The sequence below is a fragment of the Panulirus ornatus genome, chromosome 13 (assembly GCF_036320965.1).
Source record: "Panulirus ornatus isolate Po-2019 chromosome 13, ASM3632096v1, whole genome shotgun sequence".
Taxonomy (NCBI): Eukaryota; Metazoa; Arthropoda; class Malacostraca; order Decapoda; family Palinuridae; genus Panulirus; species Panulirus ornatus.
The window spans coordinates 517,201-529,682 of NC_092236.1; the positions used below are offsets into that span (position 1 = coordinate 517,201).

Consider the following 12,482-nt stretch of genomic DNA (forward strand, 5'->3'; position numbering starts at 1 on the left):
AATTCACTCTATTTCTTGCCCTCCTTTCACCCTCCTGCATGTTCAGGCCCCGATCACACAAAATCTTTTTCACTCCATCTTTCCACCTCCAATTTGGTCTCCCACTTCTCCTGGTTCCCTCCACCTCCGACACATATATCCTCTTGGTCAATCTTTCCTCACTCATTCTCTCCATGTGCCCAAACCATTTCAAAACACCCTCTTCTGCTCTCTCAACCATGCTCTTTTTATTTCCACACATCTCTCTTACCCTTACGTTACTTACTCGATCAAACCACCTCACACCACACATTGTCCTCAAACATCTCATTCCCAGCACATCCACCCTCCTGCGCACAACTCTATCCATAGCCCATGCCTCGCAACCATACAACATTGTTGGAACCACTATTCCTTCAAACATACCCATTTTTGCTTTCCGAGATAATGTTCTCGACTTCCACACATTCTTCAAGGCTCCCAGGATTTTCACCCCCTCCCCCACCCTATGATCCACTTCCGCTTCCATGGTTCCATCCGCTGCCAGATCCACTCCCAGATATCTAAAACACTTTACTTCCTCCAGTTTTTCTCCATTCAAACTTACCTCCCAATTGACTTGACCCTCAACCCTACTGTACCTAATAACCTTGCTCTTATTCACATTTACTCTTATCTTTCTTCTTTCACACACTTTACCAAACTCAGTCACCAGCTTCTGCAGTTTCTCACATGAATCAGCCACCAGCGCTGTATCATCAGCGAACAACAACTGACTCACTTCCCAAGCTCTCTCATCCACAACAGACTTCATACTTGCCCCTCTTTCCAAAACTCATGCATTTACCTCCCTAACAAGCCCATCCATAAACAAATTAAACAACCATGGAGACATCACACACCCCTGCCACAAACCTACATTCACTGAGAACCAATCACTTTCCTCTCTTCCTACACGTACACATGCCTTACATCCTCGATAAAAACTTTTCACTGCTTCTAACAACTTGCCTCCCACACCATATATTCTTAATACCTTCCACAGAGCATCTCTATCAACTCTATCATATGCCTTCTCCAGATCCATAAATGCTACATACAAATCCCTTTGCTTTTCTAAGTATTTCTCACATACATTCTTCAAAGCAAACACCTAATCCACACATCCTCTACCCTTCTGAAACCACACTGCTCTTCCCAAGTCTGATGCTCTATACATGCCTTCACCCTCTCAATCAATACCCTCCCATATAATTTCCCAGGAATACTCAACAAACTTATACCTCTGAAATTTGAGCACTCACTCTTATCCCCTTTGCCTTTGTACAGTGGCACTATGCACGCATTCCGCCAATCCTCAGGCACCTCACCATGAGTCATACATACATTAAATAACCTTACCAACCAGTCAATAATGCAGTCACCCCCTTTTTTAATAAATTCCACTGCAATACCATCTAAACCTGCTGCCTTGCCTTGCCGGCTTTCATCTTCCTTGAAGGCTCAGACTGGGGTGTCTAAATGTGTGTGGATGTAACCAAGATGTGAAAGAAGGAGAGATAGGTAGTATGTTTGAGGAAAGGAACCTGGATGTTTTGGCTCTGAGTGAAACGAAGCTCAAGGGTAAGGGAGAAGAGTGGTTTGGGAATGTCTTGGGAGTAAAGTCAGGGGTTAGTGAGAGGACAAGAGCAAGGGAAGGAGTAGCAGTACTCCTGAAACAGGAGTTGTGGGAGTATGTGATAGAATGTAAGAAAGTAAATTCTCGATTAATATGGGTTAAACTGAAAGTTGATGGAGAGAGATGGGTGATTATTGGTGCATATGCACCTGGGCATGAGAAGAAAGATCATGAGAGACAAGTGTTTGGGAGCAGCTGAATGAGTGTGTTAGTGGTTTTGATGCACGAGACCGGGTTATAGTGATGGGTGATTTGAATGCAAAGGTGAGTAATGTGGCAGTTGAGGGAATAATTGGTATACATGGGGTGTTCAGTGTTGTAAATGGAAATGGTGAAGAGCTTGTAGATTTATGTGCTGAAAAAGGACTGGTGATTGGGAATACCTGGTTTAAAAAGCGAGATATACATAAGTATACGTATGTAAGTAGGAGAGATGGCCAGAGAGCGTTATTGGATTACGTGTTAATTGACAGGCCCGCGAAAGAGAGACTTTTGGATGTTAATGTGCTGAGAGGTGCAAGTGGAGGGATGTCTGATCATTATCTTGTGGAGGCTAAGGTGAAGATTTGTAAGGGTTTTCAGAAAAGAAGAGTGAATGCTGGGGTGAAGAGGGTGGTGAGAGTAAGTGAGCTTGGGAAGGAGACTTGTGTAAGGAAGTACCAGGAGAGACTGAGTACAGAATGGAAAAAGGTGAGAACAATGGAAGTAAGGGGAGTGGGGGAGGAATGGGATGTATTTAGGGAATCAGTGATGGATTACGCAAAAGATGCTTGTGGCATGAGAAGAGTGGGAGGTGGGTTGATTAGAAAGGGTAGTGAGTGGTGGGATGAAGAAGTAGGAGTATTAGTGAAAGAGAAGAGAGAGGCATTTGGACGATTTTTACAGGGAAAAAATGAAATTGAGTGGGAGACGTATAAAAGAAAGAGACAGGAGGTCAAGAGAAAGGTGCAAGAGGTGAAAAAAAGGGCAAATGAGAGTTGGGGTGAGAGAGTATCATTAAATTTTAGGGAGAATAAAAAGATGTTCTGGAAGGAGGTAAATAAAGTGCGTAAGACAAGGGAGCAAATGGGAACTTCAGTGAAGGGCGCAAATGGGGAGGTGATAACAAGTAGTGGTGATGTGAGAAGGAGATGGAGTGAGTATTTTGAAGGTTTGTTGAATGTGTTTGATGATAGAATGGCAGATATAGGGTGTTTTGGTCGAGGTGGTGTGCAAAGTGCGAGGGTTAGGGAAAATGATTTGGTAAACAGAGAAGAGGTAGTAAAAGCTTTGCGGAAGATGAAAGCCGGCCAGTCAGCAGGTTTGGATGGTATTGCAGTGGAATTTATTAAAAAAGGGGGTGACTGTATTGTTGACTGGTTGGTAAGGTTGTTTAATGTATGTATGACTCATGGTGAGGTGCCTGAGGATTGGCAGAATGCGTGCATAGTGCCATTGTACAAAGGCAAAGGGGATAAGAGTGAGTGCTCAAATTACAGAGGTATAAGTTTGTTGAGTATTCCTGGCAAATTATATGGGAGGGTATTGATTGAGAGGGTGAAGGCATGTACAGAGCATCAGATTGGGGAAGAGCAGTGTGGTTTCAGAAGTGGTAGAGGATGTGTGGATCAGGTGTTTGCTTTGAAGAATGTATGTGAGAAATACTTAGAAAAGCAAATGGATTTGTATGTAGCATTTATGGATCTGGAGAAGGCATATGATAGAGATGCTCTGTGGAAGGTATTAAGAATATATGGTGTGGGAGGAAAGTTGTTAGAAGCAGTGAAAAGTTTTTATCGAGGATGTAAGGCATGTGTACGTGTAGGAAGAGAGGAAAGTGATTGGTTCTCAGTGAATGTAGGTTTGCGGCAGGGGTGTGTGATGTCTTCATGGTTGTTTGATTTGTTTATGGATGGGGTTGTTAGGGAGGTGAATGCAAGAGTTTTGGAAAGAGGGGCAAGTATGAAGTCTGTTGAGGATGAGAGAGCTTGGGAAGTGAGTCAGTTGTTGTTCGCTGATGATACAGCGCTGGTGGCTGATTCATGTGAGAAACTGTAGAAGCTGGTGACTGAGTTTGGTAAAGTGTGTGAAAGAAGAAAGTTAAGAGTAAATGTGAATAAGAGCAAGGTTATTAGGTACAGTAGGGTTGAGGGTCAAGTCAATTGGGAGGTGAGTTTGAATGGAGAAAAACTGGAGGAAGTGAAGTGTTTTAGATATCTGGGAGTGGATCTGGCAGCGGATGGAAGCATGGAAGCGGAAGTGGATCATAGGGTGGGGGAGGGGGCGAAAATTCTGGGAGCCTTGAAGAATGTGTGGAAGTCGAGAACATTATCTCGGAAAGCAAAAATGGGTATGTTTGAAGGAATAGTGGTTCCAACAATGTTGTATGATTTCGAGGCGTGGACTATGGATAGAGTTGTGCGCAGGAGGATGGATGCGCTGGAAATGAGATGTTTGAGGACAATGTGTGGTGTGAGGTGGTTTGATCGAGTAAGTAACGTAAGGGTAAGAGAGATGTGTGGAAATAAAAAGAGCGTGGTTGAGAGAGCAGAAGAGGGTGTTTTGAAATGGTTTGGTCACATGGAGAGAATGAGTGAGGAAAGATTGACCAAGAGGATATATGTGTCGGAGGTGGAGGGAACGAGGAGAAGAGGGAGACCAAATTGGAGGTGGAAAGATGGAGTGAAAAAGATTTTGTGTGATCAGGGCCTGAACATGCAGGAGGGTGAAAGGAGGGCAAGGAATAGAGTGAATTGGAGCGATGTGGTATACAGGGGTTGACGTGCTGTCAGTGGATTGAATCAAGGCATGTGAAGCGTCTGGGGTAAACCATGGAAAGCTGTGTAGGTATGTATATTTGCGTGTGTGGACGTGTGTATGTACGTGTGTATGGGGGTTGGGCCATTTCTTTCGTCTGTTTCCTTGCGCTACCTCGCAAACGCCGGAGACAGCGACAAAGTAAAAAAAAAAAAAAAAAAAAAAAATATATATATATATATATATATATATATATATATATATATATATATATATATATATATATATATATATATATATATATAATCTTCTGTTTCCCATTTTAGAAAGTTAAAAAAATACAAGGAGGGGAGGATTTCTGGCCCCCCGCTCCCGTCCCCTCTAGTCGCCTTCTACGACACGCGAGGAATGCATGGGAAGTATTCTTTCACCCCTATCCCCAGGGATAATATACACATATATACATATATATATACATATACATACACACGCACATACACACACACACACACACACATATACATATATATATATACATATGAAAAATGTAAGAAATAATTTAGAAAATTGAAACTTCTAGCTTGAAATGAAATGAAAAAATGAATGTCACATAATGGTTCAACCGCTGGCTATGGAAAAGGGAAATGTATAATTTATTTACACAAACGTCAATAGTAGTTCTCATCTATTTAACCACTGTATCAATAAGCTTCATTGTCTAAGCTACAGAAGTGGTAGAGGATGTGTGGATCAGGTGTTTGCTTTGAAGAATGTATGTGAGAAATACTTAGAAAAGCAAAGGGATTTGTATGTAGCATTTATGGATCTGGAGAAGGCATATGATAGAGTTGATAGAGATGCTCTGTGGAAGGTATTAAGAATATATGGTGTGGGAGGCAAGTTGTTAGAAGCAGTGAAAAGTTTTTATCGAGAATGTAAGGCATGTGTGCGTGTAGGAAGAGAGGAAAGTGATTGGTTCTCAGTGAATGTAGGTTTGTGGCATGGGTGTGTGATGTCTCCATGGTTGTTTAATTTGTTTATGGATGGGGTTGTTAGGGAGGTGAATGCAAGAGTTTTGGAAAGAGGGGCAAGTATGAAGTCTGTTGGGGATGAGAGAGCTTGGAAAGTGAGTCAGTTGTTGTTTGCTGATGATACAGCGCTGGTGGCTGATTCATGTGAGAAACTGCAGAAGCTGGTGACTGAGTCTGGTAAAGTGTGTGAAAGAAGAAAGTTAAGAGTAAATGTGAATAAGAGCAAGGTTATTAGGTACAGTTGGGTTGAGGGTCAAGTCAATTGGGAGGTAAGTTTGAATGGAGCAAAACTAGAGGAAGTAAAGTGTTTTAGATATCTGGGAGTGGATCTGGCAGCGGATGGAACCATGGAAGCGGAAGTGGATCATAGGGTGGGGGAAGGGGCGAAAATCCTGGGAGCCTTGAAGAATGTGTGGAAGTCGAGAACATTATCTCGGAAAGCAAAAATGGGTATGTTTGAAGGAATAGTGGTTCCAACAATGTTGTATGGTTGCGAGGCATGGGCTATGGATAGAGTTGTGCGCAGGAGGATGGATGTGCTGGAAATGAGATGTTTGAGGACAATGTGTGGTGTGAGGTGGTTTGATCGAGTAAGTAACGTAAGGGTAAGAGAGATGTGTTGAATAAAAAGAGCGTGGTTGAGAGAGCAGAAGAGGGTGTTTTGAAATGGTTTGGGCACATGGAGAGAATGAGTGAGGAAAGATTGACCAAGAGGATATATGTGTCGGAGGTGGAGGGAACGAGGAGAAGAGGGAGACCAAATTGGAGGTGGAAAGATGGAGTGAAAAAGATTTTGTGTGATCGGGGCCTGAACATGCAGGAAGGTGAAAGGAGGGCAAGGAATAGAGTGAATTGGAGCGATGTGGTATACAGGGGTTGACGTGCTGTCAGTGGATTGAATCAAGGCATGTGAAGCGTCTGGGGTAAACCATGGAAAGCTGTGTAGGTATGTATATTTGCGTGTGTGGACGTGTGTATGTACATGTGTATGGGGGGGGGGTTGGGCCATTTCTTTCGTCTGTTTCCTTGCGCTACCTCGCAAACGCGGGAGACAGCGACAAAGTATAAAAAGAAAAAAAAAAAAAAATATATATATATATATATATATATATATATATATATATGGGGATAGGGGAGAAAGAATACTTCCCACGTATTCCCTGCGTGTCGTAGAAGGCGACTAAAAGGGAAGGGAGCGGGGGGCTGGAAATCCTCCCCTCTCGTTTTTTTTTTTTTAATTTTCCAAAAGAAGGAACAGAGAAGAGGGCCAGGTGAGGATATTCCCTCAAAGGCCCAGTCCTCTGTTCTTAACGCTACCTCGCTATCGCGGGAAATGGCGAATAGTATGAAAAAAAAAAAAAAAATATATATATATATATATATATATATATATATATATATATATATATATAAGAGTGAGTGCTCAAATTACAGAGGTATAAGTTTGTTGAGTATTCCTGGTAAATTATATGGGAGGGTATTGATTGAGAGGGTGAAGGCATGTACAGAGCATCAGATTGGGGAAGAGCAGTGCGGTTTCAGAAGTGGTAGAGGATGTGTGGATCAGGTGTTTGCTTTGAAGAATGTATGTGAGAAATACTTAGAAAAGCAAATGGATTTGTATGTAGCATTTATGGATCTGGAGAAGGCATATGATAGAGTTGATAGAGATGCTCTGTGGAAGGTATTAAGAATATATGGTGTGGGAGGCAAGTTGTTAGAAGCAGTGAAAAGTTTTTATCGAGGATGTAAGGCATGTGTACGTGTAGGAAGAGAGGAAAGTGATTGGTTCTCAGTGAATGTAGGTTTGCGGCAGGGGTGTGTGATGTCTCCATGGTTGTTTAATTTGTTTATGGATGGGGTTGTTAGGGAGGTAAATGCAAGAGTCCTGGAAAGAGGGGCAAGTATGAAGTCTGTTGGGGATGAGAGAGCTTGGGAAGTGAGTCAGTTGTTGTTCGCTGATGATACAGCGCTGGTGGCTGATTCATGTGAGAAACTGCAGAAGCTGGTGACTGAGTTTGGTAAAGTGTGTGGAAGAAGAAAGTTAAGAGTAAATGTGAATAAGAGCAAGGTTATTAGGTACAGTAGGGGTGAGGGTCAAGTCAATTGGGAGGTGAGTTTGAATGGAGAAAAACTGGAGGAAGTGAAGTGTTTTAGATATCTGGGAGTGGATCTGTCAGCGGATGGAACCATGGAAGCGGAAGTGGATCATAGGGTGGGGGAGGGGGCTAAAATTTTGGGAGCCTTGAAAAATGTGTGGAAGTCGAGAACATTATCTCGGAAAGCAAAAATGGGTATGTTTGAAGGAATAGTGGTTCCAACAATGTTGTATGGTTGCGAGGCGTGGGCTATGGATAGAGATGTGCGCAGGAGGATGGATGTCCTGGAAATGAGATGTTTGAGGACAATGTGTGGTGTGAGGTGGTTTGATCGAGTAAGTAACGTAAGGGTAAGAGAGATGTGTGGAAATAAAAAGAGCGTGGTTGAGAGAGCAGAAGAAGGTGTTTTGAAATGGTTTGGGCACATGGAGAGAATGAGTGAGGAAAGATTGACCAAGAGGATATATGTGTCGGAGGTGGAGGGAACGAGGAGAAGAGGGAGACCAAATTGGAGGTGGAAAGATGGAGTGAAAAAGATTTTGTGTGATCGGGGCCTGAACATGCAGGAGGGTGAAAGGAGGGCAAGGAATAGAGTGAATTGGAGCGATGTGGTATACAGGGGTTGACGTGCTGTCAGTGGATTGAATCAAGGCATGTGAAGCGTCTGGGGTAAACCATGGAAGGCTGTGTAGGTATGTATATTTGCGTGTGTGGACGTATGTACATGTGTATGGGGGGGGGGGCCATTTCTTTCGTCTGTTTCCTTGCGCTACCTCGCAAACGCGGGAGACAGCGACAAAGTATGAAAAAAAAAAAAAAAAAAATATATATATATATATATATATATATATATATGAAACCTGTTGTAGATGAGATCGAGGAAGACCTCGAAGGTGTACCTCGGTAGGTCAGAGGAAGATTAACAATTAAATTTTTGTTGGATTATTGTCACTTTTCAGGGCACCCCCTTGAAAATCAAACATGCAGCAAAAGTGTGAAGTTGGGTGATTATCTAGTCATCTGTTAAGTCAGTTTCCTCTTCTTTTGGCTATTCCCTCTGTTATTATTATCTTTTTAGTGTCAATTACCTTCCTTTCTTTCACCCTCTTCTTTAACTTCTTTCATCTCTTCCCATTTTTTTTGATACCCTGAAATCTACAGGGCCCATAGCTAATGGTAGGATTAGATTTTGGGGATTATTAACACTGTAGACTAAATTTTTATATATTTATATCCTCTCATGATATGGTTTATTTAGAGAGGAAATTTAGTATAGAAAGGAGATTTCACCATAACTGCCATCTGACAGGCTCTGTGGGCACTACCACTTTTAAGAAGATTACTACAGTATCTTTGATAAAGTGAGTTTGAGTGAGTATTTTGAAGGACTGTTGAATGTGTTTGATGATAGGATAGTAGACATAGGATATTTGGGTTGGATTGGAATGCAGAGTGAGAGAGTCATGGAGAGTGGATTTGGTGGAGTGAGATGAGGTGGTAAAAGCCTTGTATTAGATGAATGTAGTAAGGTGGCTGGGATAGATGGTATTGCTCTTGAATTTTGCTGAGAAAGGGGGTGTTGTTGATTGGTTTGTTAGGATTTTCAATGTGTTAGGACCATGATAAGGTGCATGAGGATTGATGGGATGCATGTATAGTGCAGTTGTATAAAGGCAAGGGAGATAAATTTGAGTCTTCAAATTACATAGATAAGTTGTATAGGAGGATAGTGATTGAAAAAGTTAAGACATGTACAGAGGATCAGACTGGGGAGGAACATTGTGGCTTCAGCAGTAGTGAGGATGTGTGGATTAGGCATTTGTTTTAAAGAGTGTGTGGGAAATACTTAGATAAATGAGGAATTTGTTAGTGGCTTTGTTAGATCTGATAAAAGCGTATGATAGCATTGATAGAAATGCCTTGTGGAAGGTGTAAAGATTATATGGTGTGGGAGGAAAGCTACTAGCATCAGAGAAGGTATAATCTGTGTGTATGAATAGGGGGAGAGGAGGGTGAGTGGTTCCAAGTGAAGGTTGGTCTGTGGCAGGGGTGTGTGCTGTCGCAATAGCTCTTTAATTTGCTTAAAGATGGGGTGGTGAGGGAGGTAAAAGCAAGTCTTGAAGAGGGGTGAGTATGTAGTCTGTAGAGGCTGAGTGGTCTTGGGAAGTGAGTCAATTTTTGTTTGCTGATGACACAATACTGGTGGCAGAGTGAAAGTGAGAAATGAGTTTGGGAAAGTGGGTGAAAGGAGGAAGTTGAGAGTAAATGTGAATAAAAGCAAGATTATTCGGTGTAGCAGGGTTGAGGGACAAGTTAGTTGGAGTGTGAGTTTGAATGGAGAAAAATTAAAGGAAGTGGAAGTGTTTTAGATATCTTGGAGTGGACATGGCAGTGAATAGAACCATGGAAGCAGAAGTGAGTCATAGGTTGATTGAGGGGGATGAAGGTTCTGGGAGCATTGAAGGATGTGTGGAAAGAGAGTTTGGTGTCTGGGAGGGCAAAAATGGGTATGTTTGAAGGTATAGTAGTCCCATCAATGTTATATGGATGGGAGGCATGGGCTAAAGATGAGGATATGCAGAAGAGGGTGGAGATGTTCGAAATGAAATGTTTGAGGACAGTCTATGGTGTTAGGTGGTTTAATTGAGTAATAAAAACAAGAGAGATGGATGATGATAAAAAGAGTGTAGCTGAAAGAGCTGAAGTGGTTGTGCTAAAATGGTTTTTATGTTTGGAGAGAATGAGTGAGGAGAGGTTGAAAAAGATATATGTTTCAAAAGTGGAGGGAACATGGAGAAAGGGAGGCAAAATTGAATATGGGAAGATGGAATGAAAAAGATTTTAAGTGATCAGGGCCTGAACATTTGGGAGGGTGAAAGGTATGCACAGGTTTGAGTGAGTTGGAACGTTGGGGTATACAGGGGTAGACTTGCTGTTAGTGTTTTGAACCAGGGCATGTGAAGCAGCCAGGGTAAACCATGGAAAGGTATGTGGGGCCTACTTGTAGTTAATGAGGTGTGATTTCGATGCATTTGAAATGACAGCTAGGAATGGATGCGAGCGAATGCGGCCTTTATTTCTTTATGGTTACCTTGCTATTGCAGGAAACAGTGTTCAAGCATGACAAAAAAGAAATGAATACTGCTGTTCAGTATGGTCACCAATAAAACAAATAGAAATAAAGAAATTAAGAGTTCAGAAGTACCTCACAAGCAAGTATAAAGGGATGGAACATATGAACTACTTTGAAAGACTGCAAGAACTGCAATGTATAGTTTAGAAAGAAGAGAATGATATTTGATATTCTAGGCATGACAACATAATGAAGGGATAAAAGAAAATGTGTTAAACCTGAAAGCCTCTTAGCAAAGAAGAAAGAGTCGTTAAATCTTCAACTATACCATGGGATATACCGAAAATAAATCAGAAATATGTAGCAGGCCAACCAGAAATCTAGAATGACTATCCTATATACTGCAAGGAAAAATAAGAAACATGCTTGGAACAACTATAGAAACATTTAAAAGAATACTTGAAATGTGGTTGAAGTACATCCCAGATGAACCAAGAATAGATGATTATGTAATGCAGGTGGCATTGGAGAAGAATAGCCGTATTCATCAAGGAAGATGTTTGGTAAGTGCCATTCTGGCTAAATTTCATTGGAGGTAATCATAGGTAGGTGGGTGCTCCCCTTATTCTACTTTTCACTCCAAGAACTGTATACTTTTTCATGAAACTTGGGCATAAAAATGTGGTGTCAGTCTACACATCCTTTATTTCTTCACATCACTGAAACTCCTAGGTCTTCTAATATGATGATATGATGTTTGTGGTGTTGAGAGATGGGTGGTATACAGATCTCAGATGAGAAAATGTAACTCATACATAGTATGGTAGTGCAGAGTCAGATGGGCATATGTCTGGTGAGACAGTGTTTAAGATTGGTTTGGAAGGGCAGTTTCTCAGTGCTTGTTGGGTCATTTTGGTGTGTATGTACTTTGTCACTGTGTTGTCTGAGGGGAGAAGATTTCTGAATATTGAATGTTGAAGTGTGATGTGGGGGTAGGCTTTTTGTTCCTACTTAGGGGTTGATGGTTGGTTATGGAGGTGTTTGGATGCAAAGGGTCTAGTGCTCTTGCGGAGAATAAAAATGCCATGCATATTGAAGTGGGAATATATTGGAAGGACTTTTGCCTCAGTATCCGAGTTTTGAATATATGTGGTAGATAAGCAACTAGTGATTGTTCTGAGTGCTGTGGTTTGCGTGTTTTCCAAATTTATTGTATTTGATTTTGATAGTGTGGATGACCAGGTAGGTAAAGCATAGTTTAAGGTGGAGAGGATTAATTATTTGTAGAGGACACCAAAGGATTCTTTTCATCTTGATGTGTGGTACCAGTAAGTGTTTTGAGAATGATCAGTTTGTTCATGACATTTGTGTTGATGTTTGTCGTATGGGGAGTGAATGTCATAGGTGATGCCCAATACAGCTGAATTTTTTTTTTTAGTGGAAATAGTTGACCATTTTAGGTGATAGGAGGATGGAGATAAGATTCATATCTGTCAGGGTTTAAAAGAATCATTGTAGACTTTAATGATGAAGACTTATGTTGCTGATGTGATTGGACTCCATTTACTTGTGGTTACACCTTGAGTGAAAAGTTACTTTCGATGGTGCTGTATCAATATCAGTTGATAAAAGGGAGTGGAATCTCATTGAAGAACTTATCACTTCAAAGGAGTTCAGTCATTACATTGCTTATGATTGTAGCACAGCCTTGAAGTTGCTGGAGGCCCTGGAGTTGTGTATGATAATGATATATATTTTTTGTATGGTTTAACTTTATAACTTAGTTATATTTTTTCAGGCATATTCACGTGTGGTAGAAGTCAATGCTTCACAAAAACGGTTGCTTGGTCGCTACTATAGAGTTGCCTTCTATGGGACGGTAAGTA

At 41.4% G+C, this 12,482-nt stretch overlaps 1 protein-coding gene across 1 annotated transcript in view; it reads left to right on the forward strand.

Moving 5' to 3' along the window:
* The window catches only part of Ziz (dedicator of cytokinesis protein Ziz), a 526,511-nt gene that overhangs the window by 428,330 nt on the left and 85,699 nt on the right, over positions 1–12,482 (forward strand). Inside the window, exon 30 of the mRNA XM_071669140.1 lies at positions 12,395–12,475. Within this exon, the coding sequence (XP_071525241.1) occupies positions 12,395–12,475 (81 nt within the window). The remainder of the gene's footprint in view (positions 1–12,394; positions 12,476–12,482) is intronic.